The 27,259-nt window shown below is 46.2% G+C and overlaps 1 protein-coding gene across 1 annotated transcript in view; it reads left to right on the top strand.

Annotated features, from left to right (window-relative positions):
* STXBP5L (syntaxin binding protein 5L) overlaps positions 1 to 27,259 on the top strand; it is a 1,741,945-nt gene that overhangs the window by 1,251,348 nt on the left and 463,338 nt on the right. Inside the window, exon 17 of the mRNA XM_078656640.1 lies at positions 4,689 to 4,814. Coding sequence (XP_078512766.1) covers positions 4,689 to 4,814 — 126 coding nt within the window. The remainder of the gene's footprint in view (positions 1 to 4,688; positions 4,815 to 27,259) is intronic.

The raw sequence follows: 27,259 nt of genomic DNA, 5'->3' as shown, positions 1-27,259 counted from the left end.
TGGAAAAGGACACCTTCATCCGTCTGCAGCTATAGTGCATGGTCCTGGTTGTATCCAAGTCCCAATGGAGAAGGACACCTTTCTCCGTCTTCAGCTATAGTGCATGGTCCTCTTTCTATCCAAGTCCCAATGGAGAAGGACACCTTCAACATCTGCAGCTATTGTTTGTGGTCCTCATTGTATCCAAGTCCCAATGGAGAAGGACACCTTCATCCGTCTGCAGCTATAGTGCGTGGTCCTCATTGTATCCAAGTCCCAATGGAGAAGGACACCTTCATCCGTCTGCAGCTATAGTGCATGGCCCTGGTTGTATCCAAGTCCCAATGGAGAAGGACATGAACTGGCACAAGTCGCTCAGCTCTAAACCAGGGTTGTCTTATGGTATGCGTGAGAATTTGTATTTTATTTTATAGAAACTGCGATTAACGTTCAAAATGTGGATTTATTTTCACATTTACATGTCTATACTCATATGATGCCATAACATTTAAAACACATTTGTAGTGACTTGTTAAAGTACCTTCTGGGGTATACTAACTAAGCCTCAGTTAGACCACAACCCCATATTATTCAAAAAGGATGGTTTCCTCTGTACATTCACTGTTTATTATTTCTGCAGCACACAGCCAAGCAAAGAAATGTGTGTTTATTCCAGTTGACGTTCCTGAAGAAAACTTTCCAACATTGACACCATAATGTTGCAGTTTCCCAAGGCCCTTCTGCTAGCTTACTGTTATGTATTCATGTACAAAACTTCACTGTTGCTTTTATAACTAGTTTGTCCTGCATCTCCGAATGACATTAGCATAGAGTGCAGAGCAAACACAAGGAGATGATGGACGGACCGCTGACAGTTTTCACTCACCCCCAGTCACAGATCTGGGTTGAATCCATCATCGTTCTTTAGCTCACTTCGCCACCTCAGTTCAGACACAGCGATATGCAAATCAGTCTTGACCCTGTGCCTCATGGGAACAGTCCAGTCTGAATTGCCAAGCCAGGTCTACCCTGAACCAGAAACAAGCATCTTGGGACCAGTTTTGGGGTCACACTCCTCATCAGCCAGGCTAGCTTGAATCCAGTGGCAAAGTGAGCAAGTGACCCACGTCTGGGCATACCCTGCCAATGTAGGGTGAACAAAGCAAACACAAGGAGATGATGGACGTAGAGCTAAAACATTTCAGAAACTCACCCCAATTCACAGTTTTGGGTTGAATCCATCATTGTTCTTTAGCTCACTTCACCACCTCAGTTCAGACACAGCTATATGAAAATCAGTCTTGACCCTCTGCCTCATGGGAACAGTTTAGCCTGAACTGCCAGGCCAGGTCTTCCCTGAACCGGAAACAAGTATCCTGGGACCAGTTTTGGGGTAACACCTCTCATCAGCCACGCTAGCTTAAATCCAGTGCAAAGTGAGCAAGGGATCCACATCTGGGCATACCCTCCCAACTTAAGGCAAACAAAGCAAACACAAAGAGATGATGGACGGAGCGCTGAAACTTATCAGACACACACCCCCAATCACAGACCTGGGTTGATTCCATCATCATTCTTTAGCTCACTTTGCCACCTAAGTTCAGACCCAGCAATATGAAAATCAGTCTTGACCCTGTGCCTCATGATAACCGTCCAGCCCGAACTCCCAAGCCAGGTCTTTCCTGAACCGGAAACAATCATTCTGGGACTGGTTTTGGGGTAACACCCCTCATCAGCCAGGCTAGTTTGAATCCAGTGGTAAAGTGAGCAAGAGACCTATGTCTGGGCATACCCTTCCAACTTAGGGCAACCAAAGCAAACACAAAGAGATGATGGATGGAGCGCTGAAACTTTTCAGACACTCCCCCCCAGTCACAGATCTGGGTTAAATCCATCATAGTTCTTTAGCTCACTTTGCCACAACAGTTCAGACCCACTTATATGCAAATCAGTCTTGACCATGTCCAGGAAACAGTCCAGCCAGAACTGCTAAGCCAGGTCTTCACTGAACCATAAACAAGCATCCTGGGACCGGTTTCGGGGAAACACCCCCTATCAGCCAAGCTAGCTTGAATCCAGTGGCAAAGTGAGCTAGGGACCCACGCCTGGGCATACCCTGTCAACTTAGGGCGAACTAAGCCAATACAAGGAGATGATGGACAGAGCGATGAAACTTTTCAGACACTCACCCCCAGTCACAGACCTGGGTTGAATCCATCATCGTTCGTTAGCTCACTTCACCACCTCAGTTCAGGCCCAGCTATATGCAAATCAGTCTTGACCATGTGTCTCATGGGAACAGTACAGCCCGAACTGTCAAGCCAGGTCTTCCCTGATCCATAAACAAGCATCCTGGGACCGGTTTTGGGGTAACACCTCCCATGAGCCAGGCTAGCTTGAATCCAGTGGCGAAGTGAGCAAAATACCCATATTTGGTCATACCCTGCCAATTTAGGGTGAACAAAGCAAACGACGGAGCTCTGAAACTTTTCAAACACTCACCCCCAGTCACAGATCTGGGTTGAATCCATAATTGTTCTTTAGCTCACTTCACCACCTCAGTTCAGACCCAGCTATATGCAACTCAGTCTTGACCCTGCAGCCGAACTGCCAAGCCAGGTCTTCCCTGAACTGGAACAAGCATCCTGGGAACAGTTTCGGGGTAACACCTCTCATCAGCCAGGCTAGCTTGAATCCAGTGTCATAGTGAGTAAGGGACCCATGTCTGGGCATACCCTGCCAACTTAGGATGAGCAAAGCAAACACAAGGAGATGATGGACGGAGCTCTGAAACTTTTTAAACACTCACCCCCAGTCACAGATTTGGGTTGAATCCATCATTGTTCTTTAGCTCACTTCACTACCTCAGTTCAGACCCAGCTATATACAAATCAGTCTTGACCCTGTTCCTCATGGGAACAGTCCAGCCCGAACTGCCAAGCCAGGTCTTCCCTGAACTGGAAACAAGCATCCTGGGACCAATTTTGGGGTAATACCCATCATCAGCCAGGGAAGCTTGAATCCAGTGGCATAGTGAGTAAGGGACCCACATCTGGGCATACCCTGCCAACATAGGGAGGACCTGGCTTGGCAGTTTAGGCTGGACTGTTCCCATTGGGCGCAGGGTCAAGACTGTATTACATATGGCTGGGTTCAAACGGGAATGGCACGGAGAGCTAAAAAAGGATGGATTTAGGCCCAGAATGTCTGTACTGGGGTGAATGTATGACATTGTTCTGCATTCTGCACATAAATTGTTCTTTTTGCATTTGTCACCCGAGTGGGACGGATATGCCCAGACATGGGTCCCATGCTCTCCATACCACTGGCGTCAAGCTATCGTGACTGATGAGGGGTGAAACCCTGAAACTGGTCCTAGGATGCTTGTTATCAGTCTCGGAAGGACCTGGCGTGGCTGTTCTGGCTGGACTGTTACCATTGGGGGCAGGGTCAAGACTGATTTGCATATAGCTGGGTTCAAACTGGAATGGCATGGAGAGCAAGCAAAACGATGGATTTCGGCCCAGATCTCTGTACTGGGGTGAATGTATGACATTGTTCTGCATTCTGTCCATCAATTGTCCTTCTTGCATTAGCATAGAGGGAGCAGAATCAATATTCATGTAGTGGGATAGTTTTTAGAAGTAAAGCAATTGGACATCTAATAAAACCGGGTTCTCATTCGCTGGTATTGTAACTCCTTTGCCCACACCATGATGAAGTTGTAGTTTTAGTACTTTTACATGCAAGAACACCTTATATAAACTCTTAATTTAGGTGGGTGACTCAGAATTTTTGGGATTACTTTCCGTTGCTACTAGGCATGCTGCCCAATCTCCTATTGGTCGTTGCTGCTCACTTGAGATTTGGAATAGTTTTCGTTTTGGCCCACAACTCTGTGATGCCCTATTGTAAAGAGACTTCATGGCAATGATTTTATGCATCTGAACATGTATTTTTCTGTAATGTATCTTTTGTAATTCTTATGATAAATCTTCTTAAATATGCTATTTCTACTCTAGAGTCCACTTATTGAGTCTTTCTTTACTAAATTGTCCGTCTTTTGATATGTTTTGTGGTGCCTTATCTCAGGGATACTTTGCCTGAGGAAACTGAGGATCAACACTATCTCTGACCCATCCACACGGCGTGTTACTAAGGTGTCTTTTCACGGTGTAAGAATGTAGGGGTTCTCCACACATGGCCTAACTTTATTCACATGTTCTTTCCAAATGCAACAAGTGTGTGGTTGGAGTGGCAGTATCTGGTTGTAAGTTACGAAAAGCTGGATCCATAGTATGTCTTTAAGATACCCATCCACCATGTACATTAAATGTAAAGTAAATGTATCTTATATGGATCCGTGTCGATTTTCAAAGATGGCCACATTTGATACATTTGTATTCAATGAACCTATATTGTAATTGTTTACATAGTCAAATGCAATCCTGAAAGTCTGGCATGGATCAACCCTTCACTGACCTTTGAAGGGCACCACTGGATCAGAGATGCTTTTGTTTATTACTGTACAGAAGCTTCGAGGTTCTGTGTGAAATAACGGCTTAGGATTCGCGAATGTCCTTCTTGACAAAGAGCAATGCTTGAGCGTGTGGTGTAGGGCCACACTTGACCCAGCACCTCACAATACTTTCAATGGACCTAGTCATTGGCGCGCCGCCTGATCACACATGCTTTTCTTTTCCTTGCAGTGTTAAATCGCGGCCGGTGCGGATGCCCCCTGGGTACCAGGCGGAACTCGTGGTCCAGTTGGTGTGGGTTGATGGTGAGCCGCCGCAGCAAATCACTAGCCTCGCAGTGAGCTCAGCATACGGCCTGTAAGTACTCAAGAGTCAGCTTCAATTGGATCACTGTGAACAACGGCGCATGCGCACCCGTAACTGTACATTGTGAACCTCATTCGAGATGCAAAGAGGCTAACACCAGACAGATAATGTTCTACCAGCACAGATATCAGCTATTTAAATTACTGCAAAAGGTCAAACTATTCATACTAGTCTAAGCTGTAAAGCCTCTTCTTAGCTTTATTTAAATATTAACTAGAATATTAATTAAGTTGTGCTTCACCCTTAGTTGTACTTTGCTTTCACGAGATTTTTTTCCTATTTTGACAAGTTGTATCGAACTGGTATGTCATTTTTGAATGTCTATGATAACTTAATTTTTGTGGCTGGGTTTTCTGGGATGCTATAAAATACAACAATAGTTCAGGCTGCAGCGCTTTAATCTGTTCTGTTCAACATACTGGACTCTGAATAGGAGTCCTGGCCACGTCCTGGGGCGTCGACCTAGTACAAGCACTATACTGACATCAGTACCTTCCAGTCTATAGGAGAATGACATGCCCCCCCCCCCACCCATCGTCCACGATATGAGGGTCTTGAGTCAGCGAAGATAGCCCTATTCAAAGAGACTGTTGACCTCACAGAGACACACAGGTGTGTCTGAAAGGCATTGTGGGTTGGAAGGACAGTAAGTTAGAAGAAGCATGTTAATGCGCCTGCTACGGAGATCTTTGTGCACCCTGCTGTTCAGAGGTTCCAATCCCATCAAACAGCACAGACATGGGTGCGGCCGCTCCAAGGTAAGCAGTGTTCATGCTCTGTGTGACTGCAGGTCACCGGCTCAGAGAATGTTAGGACGCGGTCAGCCCATGAACATAGGCAGGAGCGGCTCTTCCGAAATGGCGGAGGAGCGTCTCCCCACTCAGTCAGCGTAAAATAAAATGATAATACACTATTATATTTTGAGTCTTGAGAGGGATGGGTCCAGGCATGGCAGGGAGGAGAGGGTAGTGGGCACTGTAAAGTGTGCATGGCGCTTTCGCTGGCCGTCTTAGGCCGGCCAAACAGACGTGCACACTTTGGTTTTCCACCTGGCCGTGTTGCACAGCCGCGTTGGAGAAACGCCACAGACACTAAGGCACTGTTTGAGCGGCAAACAAGACTGCTCAGACCAATCCTGATGCTTCTCCCATGCTATGAGAGCAGAGTCTGGATTGGGAGGGAACCTTTGCTGGTGTCACAGGAATGAAGAGGAGCACGGATTGAAGAGGAGCACGGATGTGATTGCCGCAGGACAGTTCTTTTTTTTAATTATATCTCCCTTTCCGCCCCACCCCACACTGGAGTTTTGTGGCAGCCGCCACTGAACATAATGAACACTAGTCACCTATGCTATTCAGCTAGTCATTCACTTGTTTTCATACTGTTTTATGTTTTCTGGGATGCATCTCAAGCTTAGAAAACGTCCAGACATGTTTGGAGAAGCTTGTCAGACGCCTGTGTTTGAGCCAGGTGGGAATCTGGGATGTTACCTGGCGATAGATGAATACCTAAGGAGTGAAAACGGTGATTCATGTATATACTCTCCGGCTTCAGAATTTTTTGCGGTAACTCAGTGGGTTCATGTTCCTTTCACAGCGATCTTTGTAGAAACACAACTTTGAAAGAGAGAAGAATTGAGCACAGGAAGAAGTAAAATGCTCAGGATCACAGGATGTGTTGAAGTAAGGAAGCTTGGCGCTAATGTTACCTTTGGAAGCAGCCTCTATGACTTGGTTTTCAGGCCTAGTGAAGGGGCTTTTTGGTCATATTCATTGATAATGGGATTCAAGATGTTAGGGATGTTCTCATAAAATATATCATGCTAGGAGTAGAGAGGATGGCTAAACGTCATTTCATCCATGATAGAAGACAATGATCGACTAGGAGTGATGTTATATTCAAGTGTTGTGTTGCACATAGTGATGCATGTATTTAAATTGGAGATGGCTTTTATCAGTTTCACAGAAATGCTCAAGTATAGATTGAGTTTGAAATCGCACAAGGGTATGCACGAGGGTAGAGACTCACTGGCCGACGGTGGACTCGGTGGGCCTGAGTCTTCACCCTCTGCCCGCACATTACTCCCACACTCAAAGACAGCTGTCACTCCTGCAGCACTATGTTACAATTATTTCTAGAGCGCATGAATACCCGAGGCGTCTTGGCGCTATCTCTGCTTCAGCAGATTGACAGAGAGCTCATGATTGCCAAGCAAACATGCACAGCCCTCAAGTCTCCATAACCAATCTCTCTCACATGCATTTTATTTGTTTTATAGCTCTACTCATACCAGTGTAGGGTGTCAGAGCCCTTCATATCTACACACACACACACGCACAGACAATGATTCATACGTGTGTAAATCAGTGCATAGGAAATGTTACACAGGACAAAGGACTACAAAATGCAGGCATCACATGTCATCCATACTGGTAGGCAGTATAGATTAAGAGTACTTGGTCTGGAAGAGAACATACTCAGGATTTAAAACGTACACTGTGTTTGGGGGTTGGCTTTACTAATAAGAAAATTATTACCCAATTGAACAATTTTTTTTAGCAAAATTATGATAATGAAAGAAACGAGAAAAGATCATAATGCTCTAAACTACACCCAGGGCCACTAGAATTATGTGATTGTGTGACTGAAGCGTTTTTTTTTATTATTTTAGATTTGCTTCGTTTGCCACATAGTTCCTCATCTACTGCATAATCTGCAGATTTTAACAAAAAAAATTGTTTGTAGCTCAAACGGTAAAAAAATTACTAAAAACACAGCAACACTTATTGCCATGCAGTGGAAGGCCCTTTGCAAAGGTACAGTGGTCACCTTTCTATTGCTTATTGCTATCCTTTGTGTCAAACCAGTACTAATGAGGTGCATCCAATACCCAGACATTATTAAGAAGTGTAAAAATGCCAAAATGATGAATACCTTAGAAATATGTGCTGCATTATGCCGCATAATTTGCCTTTGCTTGCCACATAATTTACTCAACCGTGCCCCATAATTTGGCCCTCCTCTACGCATAATTCCAGTGGCCCTGCCCATACCTTGCAGTTTGCATGCAGCTCTTTGAAAGTTCATAGCTCACGGTGATATATTAGGATTGTAATTTATATACTGCAAGTAACTGGGAAACAGTCTTTACAACATGGTTTTTACCACATTGTACCTTTAACATGCATGTTTTACCACGTATGTTTAGAACGCATATGCTTTCAGAACATATGCGTTTATCACGTATTTAAGGTTACGTTTGCGGGTGTGGGGGGTCTACCCCACAAATATATTGTTTATATATATATAGGTATATATATAAACAATGCGTGGTAAAGGCATACGTTTTAAGCGCATATGCAATCTAAAAAAATGCGGGGTAAAAAACGATGACTATTTCACAGCGTTGTTCCGTCATAAAACCCAGGTAAGTAGAGCATCTCTCTACGAAAGCAGTAACCCTCAATAATTGCACTTTTGTGATTTGCATGATACACGGCTCTGCTTTGTGATGCGTCAAAACGTCATACATAACGACGATCTTTCTCCAGCAAGAAGACTGATCACCAGAGTTATCTTGACATTTTTACGGTTGCCTTAAGATTCCTGAAGGCAGGGAACTCTGCAGCAGGTGGTCTTTAAAACCAAAATATATTTGAAACTCGGGCAGAGGTCAGTTTATCACAAAAGAGGGGGACCAGGGGTGCTTGAAGTTCCAGCATACACACCCCCAAAAAATATGAGTTTTCTCAAAATTAGCATGCTCGTCGGTTAAAAAATATGAGGGGAGAGAAAGAAAAGAGTCAAAAAGGTTGGTCAATTTCCAAGTGGAGGGACACAATTTCCTTATGAAACTCAAACCCTCATACACTGGTATGGGTGTCATGCTTCATCATGGGGCACTGCTCCTTGTCGGGCCGGCACTGCAATGCCCAACAGGCACCCGCAAAGGGGCTCTTTAACAGAGATCTCTTAGTCCCAGATGCTGTATGCGAAGTGAGGTGACGTGTAGTGCTAGTGAATGTAGATTGGTGAAGTGATTGAGTATATAAAAATGCAGTGATGTTTAAAATAGACAAGGGCGAGCTCCTAAAATGTACTTTAATACATGAGTCTACTTGTCTGGTTAAAAGTTGTGGCTACCACTACAATGATCTATGGTAGCTACAAATTGAGGTCTGCATGTTTCTTGCCATATAGTCTAAAGCGTTCAGGTGGCAATTCATCAGGACCAGTAGGAAACTAATCTACACAATGGATGGAATCCAATTCTTGTCTAGGGTATTCCAACCACAGTAAACCTAATTGTGGTGTACCTTGATGCAATGCTATATAATAGAACCGACCTAGAATAAAATGAAACAAAGGTACAAAACATAAATAGATAAAATCACTGCTAAAGACATGGGGGCATATTTACAAGGGATTGGCGGAGGGAGGCGTTAAGCAAAAATTGCTAACACCACCTTCCGCCACTCTGAAAATGCAGGGATGTGCCAAATTTACAATGGTATGGCGCTTCCTTCCTTTTTCTCTTGCACTGGTGCTAGACGCAGCTGCCTAGTGCCAACGCCGGCACCCTTGCACCACAGTGCAAGGGTGTCTGCATTAAGGGAATTAATGTTTATGTGCAGGAAGGTGTCCCTTCTTGCACATAAAAAATCACTTATGGTGATTTGAAACACCTATGTGTGCTGCATTGTGTAGCACACAAAGAAGTTGTAAATCATCAGTTTGCTGTTTCTATGTGTGCTGCACAATGCAGCACATATAGAAACAGCAAAAACAAAAAGTCTTCCCTGGTCTTAATTTTGGCGCTGCCTCATACTTACGCCTCCCTTGTAAATAGGAGGCAGCATTAAAACCAATGAGTGTTGTGGACATATGCTCACTGCAACACTCATTGCCCGCCCCTATCACACTAAGTATAGCGAGAAAGGGGTCCTTATTTACAAGGTGGCGTTAAGCCACATTAAGTGGCTTATCGCCACCTGTTAAATAAAGGTAACTGCCACAGGAACGTCACTAAATGTGACGTTCCTGTGGCAATAAGCCCCTGTAAATATGCCCCTAAATCTCTTATTGGTGTAGCATGCGAGGAGTTTACAGCCTGCTGCTGGGGCGGTAGTGCGGCTAGCACTGTGAAATATACAAACACAATCAAAACACGTGACACAATTGGAAGTTAAGACAAGTTTCATCCATTATGCAAGGAGAGCATATAACTTGCCCAATTAGAGTGGTTCATGTGCCTCCTCGAATGAGGATGGAGTAAGCACTTAATTAAACATGCTGAAAATACAAACTAACAGGTGATAGTAATATTAAGGAGGGGACGCCCCTGGCATGGATTAATGTTAACAGGCTTTAACAGTAGATGGGTACTCACAGCTTTGTGGTCACAGCCGATCCAGACAACCTACCCATACTCTGCCGATTCGGTAGAGGTGGCTGTCGGAATGCTGAGGAATATATACGTCTTCTTAATGTTGAGCAGGTGTAGATTGTTGACGTAAGACCATCTAGAGCGCTCTTGGGTGGGGGCAGCCATCTTGATAGTGTGTCACAGGATGGTTTTGGTATGACTATCAAACACAGCCTAATATGTGGGGGGTTGTGGAATCAAAACTCCCGGAGTCTGGTGAAGCCGGGAGCGAATGGTGGCGTCGTTGGTGCGGTGCCCAGCAAGCTGTACATGGGTCCATAAATGATCACGTGGTAGATGGTTGCTGGAACAGATCGCAAACGCTCAGGCAGCACTTCGTATCAAATTAGTGGGCGCCATATTGGAAAGGTTAAGATACTGAATATGTGTAGTGCCAAAGGGCTCCCTGGAGTGTTTTTTCAAAGAGTTGAAGATGATGAATAATAAATGTGGCATCATGCCGTAGCCACAAGAGTAGTTAGTGGCAGTACCAAGGGAATGCAGGAAAGTGAGTGGGTTTATTTAGCAATTCAGTTCACTCCACAGGTTATCTTCGTTCAATCCACCTATATGGGTGTAGGACGAAAGATCCAATTTTGTTATTTTCTAAACAGTGCACTCCTACTAATACTGGGGTGGGCCTCAAGTATGCATTGTGTCTATGAGTGGCAAAGTGTGTGCACATTTTGGTGCTTATTTTTTGGCAGCGTATATTGCTACAATGTTACAACATGTGTTATATGTTATGTTAATTATTCTTGTATAGCACTCGACTCACCCGGGGGCATCTCGGCGCTTGACTAGCAATATTCCTGAGACTGAAGGGGATGACAAGTGAGATTAGAATAGGAAGGCTTTTAGCTGTTTCCTGAATGTGCTGTAGATATCAGTTTTGCCGCGGATCTTGTAGCTCATTCCACTACCTAGGCGCTCGATACGTGAAAGATTTTCCTCCAGAGCGACACAACCTTATGCGCTGTACTTGTAGGAGTCCCCCTGCCCCAGACCTAAGGTTTCTGTTAGGTACATGTTTAGTAAGTCTTTTTTGGAGGTATTTGGGACCTCTTCCCTTGAGTGCTGTGTAAGTGAGGTAATAGATCTTAAAGAACGATCTTTTTCTCACTGATAGCCAGTGGAGTTCGCGCAATAAAGGCGCCGATGCGGTGCCCACTGGGCGATTCAATACCATCCTAGCTGCAGTATTTTGAATCACCTGCAGTTTGCTCAGCAGGGTCTCTCCTACCCCTGCCAACAAGGTGTTTCCATAGTCCAGGCGGCTGATGACCGTAGCCTGGACCAAGGTTTTGCGATGGGAAGTAGGCATAAAGGGGAGGATTTTGCTCAGCAGACGCAGGCTGTAGTACCATGAGCTGGTCATTGCGACAATTTGATCTTTCATAGATAAAGAATGGTCTAGTTTTAGCCCTAAGTTTTTGACACATTGAGTAGTAACACGGGCTACTCCCAACTGGGCGGGCCACCAGTCATCCGACCAGCTAGCTGTGGCTTTACCCATGTGTGTCTTGATTGGACTAGTAGTCATCCTTATATATCTCTTGTTACAGGGACATGTAAGTGTGTAAATGCAATTGCTGGTTTTGCAGTTAGGGTGTTTAGTCTGTTTCCAGGTGAACGTGGGTGTCAACTTCACCTCTTTGGTAAGGCACTTAAAGAGCAGTCTCTGCATGACCCACAAGGGAAGTGACCCTGTATAGGGGTAAATCTCAAAGGGATCTTTGGTTAGGTTTTGAGGGCACATGTGGCCTAGTGTGTACCCACATGTCCTTCAAGTTAGAAGTATGTTTGAAGGCAAAACATGGTTCAGGTATGTTTAGGTCACCTGTTTGGAGAATACCCTAATGTTTTTTGATGATTTTGCATACTCTGTAAGAGTCCGGAGTGTAAGTAGTTGCCCATGTCAGGATATCATCTGGTGATCTTGTGTGGTGTTCCAATAGAGCAACCCAATTGTTGTTTCTTGCATGTTTTTGGACATCTTAACACAGTGTGAAGGGTAGTTTCAGTTCATGAGATTATCGGCTAACTGGGTTCTCTGTGTGCTGTAATCATGGAGGGTGCTGCAATTGCAGTGCAACCATAAGAACTGTCCAAACGGCAGATTGTGTCCAAGTGCTTTTGGGTGGGTTTTCTGTATGTAATGGTGTTTCATCTACCACCAATCAAGTGAATCAGGAAGTCTAGGAAGTGGAGCTCATCTTCAGCAATTTTGATGGAGAAGTGTAGATACGGGTTCAGGGTTTTGATCCAAACAAAGAAGACATTGCATGTGGTCCAGTCTCCTCTCTAGAAGATGAGGATGTCATCAGTGTACCTCCACCAAAGATATATATTGGTTTTGTAGTGATTGGATTCGTGAAAGATCTTGTCACTCTCAAAAGATGACATGTAGAGTCATGCCAAGCTGGGGGCGAAGGTACTTCCCATAGATGTCCGCTGGGTCTGATGGTACAATTGTTTGTCAAGTTGGAAGTAATTCTCTGTTAATGCCAAGGTAGCACACTCCATGATAAAGCTTATAGGAGTTACTAATGACCATTCCTCAAAACTAAGGGCATTTACAGCCGCTACTAGTGTGGCTGTTTGAGGGATGTTGGAATAAAGTGCCTCTGCATCAAGTGTGACCCAAAGGTCAATTTGGTTGGTATCATTGGTGTCTTTTATGAGATTGAGGACATCTCTGGTGTCCTGTAAGAATGATGGAGTCTTCTTAACCAACAGTTATAGGAAGTGATCACAGAAATGTGATAGTGGCTCTAGTAGGGAGTTAATCCCCAATACAACCAGTCATCCAGGAGGAGGATGGAGACCCTTGTGTATCTTGGGGTGGGTATAGAAGTAAGGTGTCCTGGGGTGTTTGTTGACCAGAAACTCTGCCTCATTTTTGCTGATCCAATCTTGTGCCTCTGTTGTGGATTGTGGTACTTAGGCATTCTTTGGGATTAGTGAAGATCGGCGTGTAGCAGGTCCTATTCGCTTATTGACGAGTGCATTCCGTTTCATAGTCGGTGGTTACCATGATGATTATTGCACCCCCTTTGTCTGCCTGCTTTATAGTGACCAGTTCGTCCTCAGCCAGTGACTTAACTGCTGTTAATTCTCGATTAGATAGATTATGAAAAGGGGAGCCACGGGTATTGTTGGCCACTTCTTTTAGGATGACTTGTTAGAACTTAAGGATTTCAAGAGTTTTCATCCTGGCTGTGGGAGTGAACCTTGAAGGATTGCTTAAACCTGAGTCTATAGTCTCTGGACTGGGTTTGTCCTGGATGAAATCCTCAACATGTATTTTCCAAAAGGAGTTGTGGAGTTCACTATTCCTTTGGAATTTGTCAACCTAATGGGTGGGTGCAAATCAGAGTCATTTCTTTAAGCTGGGGGTCACATAACTAGTTAGCATGGAGGCGTCTTGTTCATTATCGTAATTAACCAGACAAATCACTCCACTAACTAAGAATGACAATTCAGAGGTCAGTGCCTGGAGCAGTGGCACCGGTCACACCGCCCTGAAGCCAGCCCTGAGCCCTGTGGTCCATCTGCCACGGGACCGCTGGGTCACAGTGATCAGCCGTCACTCATTTTTTTTGCCGATATCTGCTATTTGATAACTGGCAGAAATGGGCAGGAAATATGTTAAATAACATGACAAACAAGGAAAAAGCTCTCTGTGCATCAGGGCCAAATAATTTTATACAAAAAAAACAAACTCACAGTTGTGGAGTTTGTTTTTTTGAACAAAAGAACTTACAAAACTGGTGTTTTAACTATGGCGCCTACTCAGCAATCCTTCAGTGATCGGATGGTCATCCTTCAGGAAAGTGAAGGTCTTAACCTTCACCTCCTGATGGACTGGACAGCTGTATGCCAGGGTCTTAATAATGTTCTGTGTCTAAGCGGAAGGGCTCTGGCATCTACATAGCTATTTAATGTAAGTAACATAAAAACAACTTCTCATGGATACTTCTCCCTGCAGATTCCTCTCCTTTCCCAATTAGAAGAACAGATTCTACATCCCAATCTCCAGACTCCCAATCTTCATGCATAGAGATTGAACTGAGCTATCTGTGCATCTTCTGTCTTCCATCAGAAGTGGTTGATATTATTTTACCAGCTCGTCGACCATTTACTTTTTTCCTGTTCCTATTTCTTCCCATTACCAGAAGCCCTGCCCACCCTAGGACTTACTTAATCAAGGCTGCAGCACAACTATATCATTAGGCACCTGGACACATAGCTTGACACTTGCCAGTGGCCTCCAGTTCCTGCTTGTTCCAGCCTGATCCAGTTGCTGCCTTTTTGACCAAGTAACACCACATCTACCTGGGCTTTCTCTCAATGTTTTTTTTCCTGCTCACCGTTCTTCCTGCCAACAGAATCCCTGCCCACGCCAGGACCTACTTAATGCAGGCCATAGCGCAGCCCCTGAAGCAGATGTGCCACTGACACGCCAAAAGTGCACCACAAACAAGCCCGTCTGTGCCCATCTATGCCTGGACCATGTCCAGAGCTAGGAACCCTTGCCCTACGACCATCCAATGCAACACCACAACCACAATGCCCACTGGATCCAATGAACGCACCACTACTCCTCCACCAACCTTCGTGACCACAACAACAGATCAACGCTGTCTCCTTATCATGCTTCCACATCCTGCTAATGCTATGCAAGATTTTCAAGTGGATCCCACTAAACACAAGACAAATGGTCACCCTGGCTCTTATCACAAGTATACGTAATTACGGAAATACACTCTAAGTCGAAATCCCAGCCCATGTCCTACGCCCTCTCCAAAACACCCAGAATGCGGCTGCCAGACTCATCCTGAACATCCCACGAAATAACCACTTTTCTCCAAACCTCAACAATCTCCACTGATTCCCAGTCTAGGAAAGATGTATGTTCAAGTTACTCACCCATGCCTACAAAACTCTCCACAACACCAGTCCAGTTTACTTCAGCCACTGCCTCAACTTCTACCAACCCACCAGACACTTACGATCAGGGTTCCAGGCAAGAGCACACCTTCCTTGCATCAAGAAGACCAGAAGTGGAGGATGCTTCTTTTCATACCTCATAGATAAGAGCTGGATCGACCTCCCAAAACACCTTAGAACTTCCTTCTCCCTAAAGGACTTCCAAAACATAGCCCTTCCAGACGAAACAGGCCCGATCCCCCCCCCCCTGCCCTGCCCTGCTCATCGCCTAAATACCCTCATGGGTGATTAGCAGTGCTCTACAAATTCATATAACATAATTAAATCTGTATAATATGGTTGAAAGCACACATTTCTTTCCTGGTGTTCCTGGCAATAATATTGACTCTTTGAAGGCAAGCCTAGCCAATATCCTGCAGTATGCTTTATCTTTGACTCAACAGGTGTGTGCCACTGGTATAGTAAAAGGATACATAGCTGCCTTATCAGCCTTTTTGTGTTTGCCAGATCAGCCTTCTTTTTTCAAGTCCCTGGTGGTTGTTTACTTTTTGAAGGGGCTTCTGAATGTATTTCTGCCAACACCTTTTATTGTTTCTCTATAGGATTTAAACCCAATTGCCAATTGTGATCCTAACCTTCGAAACAGTATTTTTGGTACCTGTTATCTAGACCTGTCCTGTTAGCAAGCTGCTGGCTTTAAGTGTTCACCCACCTTTTACATGTTTCTTCCAGGACAACTAAGTACTCTGAACTAAGGTGAATTTCCTACCAAAGGTGGTGTCTTCCTTTCATCTCAGTTAATTTGTCATTTTACCCACCTTTTATTCCCCCACCTCACTCAATGAAGGAGGAAGAGAGGGTGCATAGGCTGGACCCTAGACGTGTGGTCAGATCGGAAGATCAGCTCTTTATAGGTTACACAGGCAAAAGATAGGGAAAGGGTGCCCAGAAGAGAACCTCTATTGTTGGTTTCTCTAGTGCATAAAAATGTGCTACGCTTTAGTAAAGAAGGAGTCACCCAAGGGAATCTAGGTCCATTCTGCCAGAGGCAAATCTGCCAAAGCAGCCCTGGCGAGGCGAGGCGAGGCGAGGCGTGCAGTGGTGGACTTACGTAAAGCATCAGCGTCGGTGTCCAGCCACACCTTCGCCAAATGCTACTGTTTGAACTCCGAGATAAGAAGAGATGGGATTTTGTCTATTCTGTGCTACAGGATTTCCTTGTATAGCCTTCGTTTCAGACTTTCCACCTTTCTAAAATTGCTTGTGAATAGATTGAAAGGTGAGGAGTCTGCAGATTGAAGCCTTCATCTGAAGGAAAAGTTACATACCTTTGATAATCAGTGCTTAATTTACAAAAACATTAGTGCCAGGGCCCTCGTCAGGAGGACACTACAGTTTGCACCAGCCGTTGCCCCTGCCAGTGCTGCCAAAACAGTGCCAATACAACAACTAACCATCAAACTCCTACAAGTGTGACAATTCAGAGTATTCCAGGGCCCCAAATCTAAGAGAATGGCTTGGGAGTCAGGATTGGTCAATGTAAATGTAAACTGAATTAGTAAACAGCTATTATTGTGATCATACCTAAATTAGGCATACAGCGCCACCAAGTGGCAGACTGTAATAAGTGCCAGTGCTGGAGTTTAAGTGCCCTGCCAAGCACCGAAAACCACCGGCTCAAATTAAGCACGGTTGGTAATGGTTGTTCTTGTGGATAATCGATCTTCCTGAAGACTTCTCACTTACCCTCCCTCTTTTCTGTCTACAGGAAAGCCATTTTACTTACCTGTAGGGAAATATTTATGTTTCTGTATTTATGGGCTATTATTTCAAGAACAAAGGCAGCATTTCTGTGGTTTAGATGAGGGTGAATGTGGCAGATTTGCTAGTGAGGCTGTTCCCTAGTTAGAGAGACTCTCCATTAATTGTCCCTCTATTAATGTTACTGCCTGCCCTTCTAGAGCTACATTTTGCCACACCTCTGGGTCTTCACTTTCCATCCGCAGCCAAACCGCTCAATTTCATAATAGTGGTGTCAGGACATAGTCTGTACTCACATATAATATGTTTCAGTCTCTCTCACAACTGTGTGGGAAGGATTGGCTCATTCCAGAAGTACAACATACCTTCCTAATTGAGGACGCTTATTGGGAGTCAAGTGAAGGGCAACATTATGTGTAAGTACTGAAATGCATCTTTCAAATTTTTTCATGATATCATGTAATACTGCTAGTTTAGTTTCTTGGTTGCAAGATCTAAGTTGTGTTGCTTTTATTAATACATTTCATAATAGTTTACTATGGGAAATATCGGCCATGGATGTTTACTACATGGATAGCTGCTGTACCTTTTTCTTTATCTGGATTTCTGTGCTTGTCCCTTGCAGTGTCTCTCGTTTGTCCATGGCCATTTTGGTTTGGCAGTTTTCCACCTCACACATACTTTTCCGTCTTCTTTGATCCTAATCAAGCTGTCATACATGTGGCTAACATCGGCCTTCTCCACATAGTCATCATATTCGACTTTAATGCTAAGAGTTGGACTTGCTTAGGTCTAGGACGAGCACAGAATGTACCCCAGATCTATGCAGGCACCTCAGATGCTCATTTCGGGTGACAGGAGTGTCTGCCAAGGGAGGTTTTCCAATTAACTCTCCATAGTCTTCCATAGTCTTGTTGGTTGCTCTGGCTGTTGTCTGCTGGCCATGCCGGCGTCCTTTACTTATGCTGGGAGGGGTCATTGATCATATCTCTGCATCCAATAATCTGAAGAAGTATCTTTACTCTTTTGAGATTAATCCTTAACCTGACAATGACCACAGTTTTATGATCTTGACTTCAGGGGGCTCTGCAGTTGTTTCTTTCTGTGGTACACCTTACCACGTACCCTGAATGAAACCCCCTCAAATGGTGGCTGAAAAGTGCGGTGATATAAGATAGATCAGTAAGATATAGGGTTGTGAATGGTGCTTAGATCTGGTGTTAAATGGCTTTAAAACCATAAACATTTGCATTTCAAATTTACTGTGGTCCCACTCTGCCTAGAACTGTTCACCTAACTGGGATAATAAGGCCTGCAGTGAAGCACCAAGATATATCTCTTTCAGGTGCCTTACATAGGAATCTCACTACTTCATGCAATTGGGCCCTGGTGGAAAGTGCCTTCCCTCATTTTGCTCAGAGAGAGGTGTACAGCAGGCATGTATCCATCCTGTGCAATCTTGGCATCAATCAATTTTAAGCTGAGTTGTTGACGGAGTGTGCAGACCGCATCTAAGGATTACGAGTAGGTGTCTGTTGCTTCTTTTAAACACTGATGATGTTATGTTTCTGTAGCAGACCCCCACTGATTTTCAATATTTACTGCCCAGATATGTGAATTATATGGAGTCAATAAGCATGATAACTGATCCTCATAAAACCAAGTCTTCACACAAGTTTAAATGAATCTATGAGGACCACCAAGAGCCTGGGAAAGGGGATTCCTTCCCATACTTAGGGCTATATTTGACACCAAGCTGAACTGGATTCCTCTTGTGTGTGGCTTGTCAAGTTAAGAGATTAGGGATAATGGAGGGTCTATTCTTCCTCAATGAGGCAAGGTGCAATGCACATTCTGTCCATGCAAAAAGCCTATCAAGTTAGTTCCACGGAAATTACAAGTAGAACAGTTTCCTGAAGAGGATTATGGGCCTGCTGGACTTTAATTCATTTTTCATGGAGAAAGAGGACTGCTGTATCTCCTTGATAAGCTCAAGCAGCGCCCTGTTGTTAAGATGGCACCATCCTTCTGGAACCTTCCCCCCTTTCCACTTAGGCACCCGTACCCCTCTCGTGCACTCATCTGTATTATGATGTAATCAGCTGGCGTTCTAGAACCCAAGCTGAACGTTGGCCATTTGAAGTGAACCTGCGCGTGCCTACGCCGGACTGGCTCCGGTAGCATGGACCGGGTGGTTCCTGTTCCCTCCTGGTCAGCAGCTGGCAAGTGTGTCGGAGCGCACTACAGTGACAGACTCCTACTGCGTGTGGTGGCTGCTACACCATCCTGTTGCCGCCTCACGGTTCTCAAGGGCGTCAGCTGAGAGGCTCGAAATCACGTGAGTTTTAAACTTGCAATAACATTGATTGGAACCTCTGGGCGCCTCAGTTTGCTGCCCTGTGGTAACCTGGTGACGTCAGTGAAGCGCTGCGCTGCGTGTCACAGTACGCCTACGTGCCGCCATATTAAGGAATCAAAAATTTGCTAGCATTCGCGACAAGAATTTTCAATTCTATTAAGGACACGGAGGCGAGGATTATGCTTCTCAATCTTTACTGCATAAAACACAGCAGCCAATGAAAATGTATATTTTCAGTAAACATTAACAATAAACTTCATTACCCATGAACACCCATGAGTATAGGCACGCCCCCACAGTCCATAAGAACCCCTTGCGTGCTCCCATCATCCTCTTTCTTTGAGGCGAAACAAGTCCAACAAAACTTGAACAGTCACAATCCTCCAACGTGGAAGAACATCTTCAGGCGGAACATCCTGACCTCCGGAGTCGATTAATCCGACTTCTTATCAGATCCTGAAATAAAGGAAACAACACCACCGTAATTCTTGCATAAAAGGGTGGGTAAGCTTAATACATACAGTACATTAAGCCGGGTGGGATAATCCTCGCCTCCGTGTCCTTAATAGAATTGAAAATTCTTGTCGCGAATGCTAGCAAATTTTTGATTCTATTACAGGACCGGAGGCTTCAGATTATGCTAGTTTAACGCTGTTTAAATACCACAGAAGTAATATCTCCCACCGGCTTGTAATAAAACGTCTTAAACGTTGAATCAGAGGACCAATCTGCACAATGCATAATATCTTGGATACTGGATCCTAAACCATATGACTTGGACGCCATCGCGCCTCTAACTGAATGAGCACCAAAAATATTTGTATCAACACCAGCTTCCTTCATAATGAACCGAAGCCATCTAGCAATAGTGGCAGCCGCCACTGGTTTAAAGGGCTTTTGAATAGAAATCAATAATTGCGAACAGCCCTGCGGCCGCAAGGCCTTTGTACATTCCTCGTAGGTCTTCAAACAATGGACCACACATAGTTTTTCATTGTCAGGAAAAGCATTATAAGATATATGTCGAGACATTGTTTTAGTACGACCTGTAATATGAAAAGAAACCCCCTCCGGGGTGAACACTCTACCTGTTACGTCGAGCGCTCTGACATCTGAAGATCTTCTGCAAGAGGATAGACAAAGCACATGGCTAATTTAGACCATAATTGCTTCCTAGACAGGAGAGAATTAACCGGCCATCTGTCGAGCAAAGAAATCACCACTGAGACATCCCACAAACCCGTATACTTGGGTTTGGGAGGGTTGGCCACCCTGATGCCTTTCAACAACTTACAAACAACCGGGTGCATGCCTACTGGTTTACCATCCACCAGGGCATGCCCCGCCGAGAGGGCTGAGCGAAAGTTGTTGACTGAACGATACGCTAGGCCTCCTGCCGCCTTCTCGGATAGAAAGTTCAACACTTGGGGTAATCCTGCCCCCACGGGATCCAGACGTCGTCCCACGCACCAATCCACCCAGTTCTTCCAGGCAGCGGAGTATCGCTTCCTGGTGGAAGGTGCCCAAGCCTGCTTGATAAAGTCAGCAGCCTTGTCCGAAATTCCTGGCATTTGCCACTGTTCCCTGAAAGCCTCCATGCCATCAGGGATAACCTGCCCTCCAACAGCAACGGGTGCTGTTCCTGACGAGGGCCCTGCAACAACCACTTCAAATCCGGCAGTAGCCGGGGGCGGTCGCAGCTCCACTGCAACAACTTGGGAAACCACGCTTGTGATGTCCACCACGGAGTCACCATGACAATTTCCGCCGCTTGCCGTATCACATGAGTCATTACTCTGGGAATCAACAGAAAGGGGGGAAATGCATACTGGGTCCCCTCCGACCAATCCTGGAGAAATGCGTCCGTCGCCGTTGCCATCGGATCCGGTCTCCAGCTGAAGAACCGGGGAAGTTGATACGTCAACCTGGATGCGAACAGGTCCGTCTGAAAAGGACCCCAAATCGCCTGTAACCAGAGAAAGACCTGGGGAAGCAGCTTCCAGTCGCTGTAATCCCTCAAGTGTCTGGAATGCCAGTCCGCCACTTGGTTGGCCTGACCCGGGATGTACTCCGCTATGACTGATATCTGGTTCTGTAGACAGTAATGCCAAAACTCTTTGGCTATCTGGACAAGAAGAGACGACCTCGTGCCGCCCAACTTGTTGATATATCTCACTGCGGACACATTGTCCAGGCGCAGGAGGATGCAACATGATGTCTGCTTCGGGGATAACGTGCGGACCGCGAACGATCCTGCCAGTAATTCCAAACAGTTTATGTGAAGTTCCAGATCCTGAGACGACCATCTGCCGGTTGTGGAAACCTCTCCACAGCGCGCGCCCCAGCCCCATCTGCTGGCGTCCGACTCGATTACCACATCTGGTCGTGACCCGAAGATCGCTCTGCCGTTCCAGGCATCCACGTGGCCTAGCCACCATTGGAGTTCGTGCCGAACCTCGTCCGTAAGCAGAACCGAGTCCGTATACGAGAGACCCTTCTGAAGGTGTCTGATCTTCAGACGTTGGAGGGCTCTGTAGTGCAAAGGGCCTGGAAATATCGCCTGGATAGAGGACGCCAGGACTCCTACAATCCTGGCCAGTGTTCTGAGCGAGACCAATTGACTGTCCAGTAGTTTCCTGATCTCCTTCTTCAGGTCCCTCAACTTCGCTTGTGGAAGAAGCAGCTGCGCCGTGAGGGAGTTGACCGTGAACCCCAGAAAATCTATCTCCTGAGCCGGGGTCACCACTGACTTTGCTAGATTTATCACAAACCCCAGGCTTTGCAACAAGGAAATAGTCATGGTCAAGTGTTGCTGCAACACTGACCGGTCCTGCGCCATGATCAGAATGTCGTCTAGGTAAATGATCATGCGCACTCCCCTCTCTCTGAGGAAGGCCACCACTGGTTTCATCACCTTGGTGAAACACCAGGGAGCCGAGGAGAGACCGAAAGGAAGAGCTAAATACTCGTACCACCGGCCGTTCCACTGAAACTGCAGGAATCTGCGGTGTGGAGGAAAAATTGGAATAGAAAGATATGCATCTTTCAGATCTAACCGCACTAACCAATCTCCTTCTTGTAACAAATCCGCTAACATGTGAATACCCTCCATTTTGAAATGGTTGTACACCAGATGCTGGTTGAAATCTCGGAGGTTGAGTACAAGCCTGTTGCCACCTCCCTTCTTTTGGACCAGGAAGACATTGCTGGCGAAGCCGCGAGGACTTCTCTGGCAAAAAGCGATCGCGCCCTTCCTCAGCAAGTCTGCCACCTCTTCCTCTATAAAACTGTGATCTAGTTGGGAAAAATGGAGAGGTGGCGGGAGAAACGTTTGCGCAGGAGGGGAATAGAATTCCAGCCGGAACCCCTGAATAGTCTGCAATACCCAAACATCTTGAGTCAACACTTGCCACTGTGGCAGACAATGCTGTGTGCGACCCCCCAAAGGAAGGAGAGACACATCTGAAAGACTCACCGGAACTCTGATGGGCCTTGAAATTCGCCCTGTTGTTTCCCGACTGGAAACGTCCTTTGTTGAAGCCTCTCCTTGACGGGTAGAAGGTTCCACCGCGGGTAGAGTCCCACTCACCGCGGCCGCGGCCAAAATCACCTCTCTGGGAGCCTCTCTGGAACCCTCGGCCTGACAAGCGACCCCCGCCTCGCCCGGCCCTGTTGAAAACACCCTGCGTGAGGGCGCGCTTGATACCACTCTGGGCCTTATCCAAAGCGGTGAAGGTGCCGACATACTTGGTGACATCCTTCACGAACCTGTCCCCAAAGAGACACCCACCGGCCAGAGGGCCCGGTTCTGCCTCCGCCAGCTCCGTCAAATTGCTGTCCATGCGCATCAGTAAGGACTTGCGCCTCTCCGAAGATACAGCGCAGTTCGCGTTTCCAAGAAAGCAAATCGCGCGCTGAGTCCACTCAGCCAATATGTCCGGATCCACCGGAGTCGCCCCTTCCTTGGCCGCCAAGGCCATCTCCAGGATCTTTGCTAGGGGCCCAATAACATCAAGCATCTTGTCTTGACAGCCCCGCCAGGCCCTGTCAAGCCCCCGTTTAGGATCCTTTGAAAATTTCTTTAGGAATGTGAGCATACTGGCGTCTATTTCCGGTGTGTCCGCGACACAGTCCGGAATGTCTGGACGCGGGCATTCCGACCTCAGCCGGTTGCGCACCTCTCGAGTGAAGCTCTTGCGGAGGTGGTCGTGAATATAATCAGAGACGTCCGCTGGCGGAACCCAGTCCGAAGACCGAGGGTGAACGATGTCCGAGGGATCGAAGTGGAAGGCCTTAGGGGCCTTGTCCTCCACTGTCTTAGAAGCCGGTCTGGCCTTCTTAGGGGGCGGAGGTTGCTCCTCCGAAGTATCCGTATCAGTATTGGTATCAGTGTTAGTCGTGGTGGAATCCGTGTCCACCACAATAGGACGCTTACTTTTCGCCTTGCCGCCAGAACGTGGCTGACTAGGTAGGTCTTTAACCGGTAGGGAAGCCAAGGACTGCGCATGCGGCCACAATTGGCGCTCCTCAGAAGGTGAAGTAGAGGTAGATGGAGCATCGCGCTTCTGTTTCTTGCGCTTATCATAGCCATGACGCTTGGCAAAGCCTTCCAACTGCTTACGAATGGGGCGCAGGGCCACTGCGAGTGCTTGCTGCACAGTCTGAGGGACCTTCGTCTCCATGGCTCTGTCAACTGAAGCTCGGACCGAGGCATCCAAAGCTTCGACAATGTTGTCTTCTAGAACAGCCTCCTGCTGCCCTTCATTAGTCTCCTCCCCATCTGCCTCTTCCTCCTCAGGGTACTTAACCCAATTCTCCATGGTGTTGAAATTGCACTACAAGTCAAGGGATTAACCCTGGCAGATTTTGGGGGTGGTGGGGGGGGGGTCAGCCCACTGCACACAAGAAATAGCAAGACACAACTGTACCTAAACCCCCTCAGCAAAGCTGTATTCTTATAAGGCCAGAGACCCAGGTCCTGTAAAGTATAAAGAGCGTGTGCCCACTCTGGACCTACTATTTTTTACAACCAGTATGTCTGGCGATCCAACGAGAGGCAATCCGGTGTGTGGAACGCGCAAAACGCGCGATCCTGACTGCCAAGGAAACGTGCCGAGGCGCGCCGCCCAAAAACGCTACCAAAACCTACTAGAATGCAGCCCAATTGGTCAGCGTTTTTGGGCGCGCGCGTCGGCCGTGAGCCACCCGGCCTGAACGCAGGGCGTACAAGGGAGCCTCTGCGCGCCCTCAGGCTGCCGGTAACGGGCCCCTGTGAAGAGACGCGGTTGCCCCTCGCCGGTCAGAGACCGTTGACTCGCGCTGACAGCGCGCGCGCTCCACTGCGGGAGCTGCCCCAGTGGTAAAACGGCCCAGGAATAAGTGTACAGCGAGGTGAGTGAAGCCCTCGCACGCAGTACACGGGAACCACAAAACCGAATGACACCAAACCAGAAATACACCAAAGTCCTCAATAACAGAGCGGACAGCGCCGCAGCAGTCAAATAGGCATACAAAACCAATACATGCAATAATCCCTTACAACAAACCCCCAAACCGACAAGCAGAGTGAGGGAACAGGGAAGGTGCACTTAACTCTGGCTTGTGAGCAGCAAAGAAAGAGGATGATGGGAGCACGCAAGGGGTTCTTATGGACTGTGGGGGCGTGCCTATACTCATGGGTGTTCATGGGTAATGAAGTTTATTGTTAATGTTTACTGAAAATATACATTTTCATTGGCTGCTGTGTTTTATGCAGTAAAGATTGAGAAGCATAATCTGAAGCCTCCGGTCCTGTAATAGAATCCATTTTTCCCGTCTGAGGCAATGTTTTCAATGCGCATTGACAGGTGCTTGTTGATATCAGCTGTGCATGTCCGGTTCAGGACTCGCAAGGGCCCCCATGCTGCTACACGCTTCACGCAAAAAAAAAACACTAAGCAAGGTACTCCGCCTTCTTGTACATCGCGAGCACAATATTATTGGCAGTTGATCTCAAGTCTGCCACTAACTTTCCTCCTCAATTAATGTTGCATTGAGGATACCTTGGTCTTTATGCATATTTTCGAGCAAGACTATTTCACATTCCTCCAACTTGCTCATCAGGTGGTAAGGATTAACTATCATTAATTCTTAAGGCATTTGTTTTAAATAAAAATATAAATATACAGCCACCTTATTCTCATGGCATCAGGCAATGTTTACAATTTAGCTCCACCACAATCATTTTTGACAATCTGATGGAGGCCTTGTATAACAATGGCACCTCCTATCTCACTGAGAAATTCGATCATTATGTTCCCTCCGTGACTCTTCGCTCAGGAACCAAATCTGTTCTCTTGGTCCCCCGGGTTAGGAAATCAAGGTTGGGCGGGAAAGCTTTTTCCTACCTTGCTCCCCTTTATTGGAATCAGCTTCCCATCCATCTGGACCAATGTTCTAACTATCTTCAATTCAGAAAGCTTCTCAAGACTGCCCTGTTCTAAAAACTGCCCTGTCAGCCTTCCTGCTGCACTGTTTGAAGCGCAGAGATACCCTTTAGGGAATGATTCACTATACAAAACCCGTAAATATGGAGAGCCGGCATGTAAGAGGGACATTTGGCGTTAATATTGCACAAATTATATTTCCACATTTGATGAGGAAGACAATGACTTACAACATAAAAGAAAATTCTACTGCATTGTTTAGGTGATGGCGGGCTTAAAGTATACAATCGCATTAATAAAAAAATCTGTGCCAGTGGGCAAGGAGATGTGTACACTAATGCATTAGAAGATTTAGACAGTTAGTACAAACCTACTGTGCGTTGCGGTGGATAGATTCAAATTCTTCCACCGTAAACAAGGTAAAGAGGAACCCATAGAGGATTATTTTGCGGTTCTGAGGAATCTAGCACAAATCTGTGTTTTGGGGAGCTGCACAAGGAATTCATGAGGGATCAAACTGTCATGCACGCAGTTAACCCTTCCAATTAGGATTCCCTATGGGCAAAGGGTAAAAACCCTTACAAAATGTAATCGATATTGTTAAAAGAGCAGAATTAACAGGTAGATGCACCAAAGCAGTGCTTTTAGAGAACAAAATCAAGCAAGAAGAACTGTCTTTGGTAGCCAAAAATAAGTGGTGTGAAGTCACGACAGCAAACCTCTATACAAAATAGGAACAAAGATGTGTATGAGACGGAGCAGAAATACACCAGCGAAAGTTATCCTCAAAGGAAGTGCTACAGGTGCGGAAGCATGAAACATCTGGTCAATGACAAGAGGTGCCCGGCTTGCCATCAGAAATGCTCTAACTGTGGTACTGTAGGACATTTCCAGAAAGTTTGTCAAAGAAAAACAGGGAATGAATGAATGAATCAATCAATCAATCAAACATTTATAGAGTGCACTACTCTCCCGGGAGGGTCTGAAGACGCTTGGGGGTGGGCAGCTACTGTTTGAACAGCCAGGTTTTGAGGAGTCTCCTGATGGTCAGCAGGTCCTGGGTCTGGTGCAGCTCTGTGGGCAGGGTGTTCCATGTCTTGGCGGCAAGGTAGGAGAAGGTTCTGTGGATGCGTGGGACGGCAGCGAAGGCAGCGGAGCGAAGCTGCCGGTTCAGGGTGTAGAAGGTGAGACGTTTGTTGAGGTATGCGGGTCTGGCGTTGTGGAGTGCTTTGTAGGCATGGGTGAGGAGCTTGAAGGCAATCCTTTTGTTGGGCGGTGATGTGGGTGTGGCGGGGTATGTCGAGGATGAGACGTGTGGAGGCGTCTTGTTTACGCTGTTGTGTGTTCTGGAGTTTGGCCGTGGTTCCTGCATAGAGGGGATTGCCGAAGTCCAGTCTACTACTGACGAGGTCCTGAGTGACCGTCCTCTGGTTCCGGTGGGGATCCACCTGAAGATCTTGCGGAGCATGCAGAGGGTGTTGAAGCAGGAGGAGGACGCGGCATTGACTTGCTA

This window comes from Lissotriton helveticus, chromosome 8 (assembly GCF_964261635.1).
Source record: "Lissotriton helveticus chromosome 8, aLisHel1.1, whole genome shotgun sequence".
Classification (NCBI taxonomy): domain Eukaryota; kingdom Metazoa; phylum Chordata; class Amphibia; order Caudata; family Salamandridae; genus Lissotriton; species Lissotriton helveticus.
Note: the sequence above shows the minus strand (reverse complement) of the source record. Positions and strands in the feature narration are given on the sequence as shown.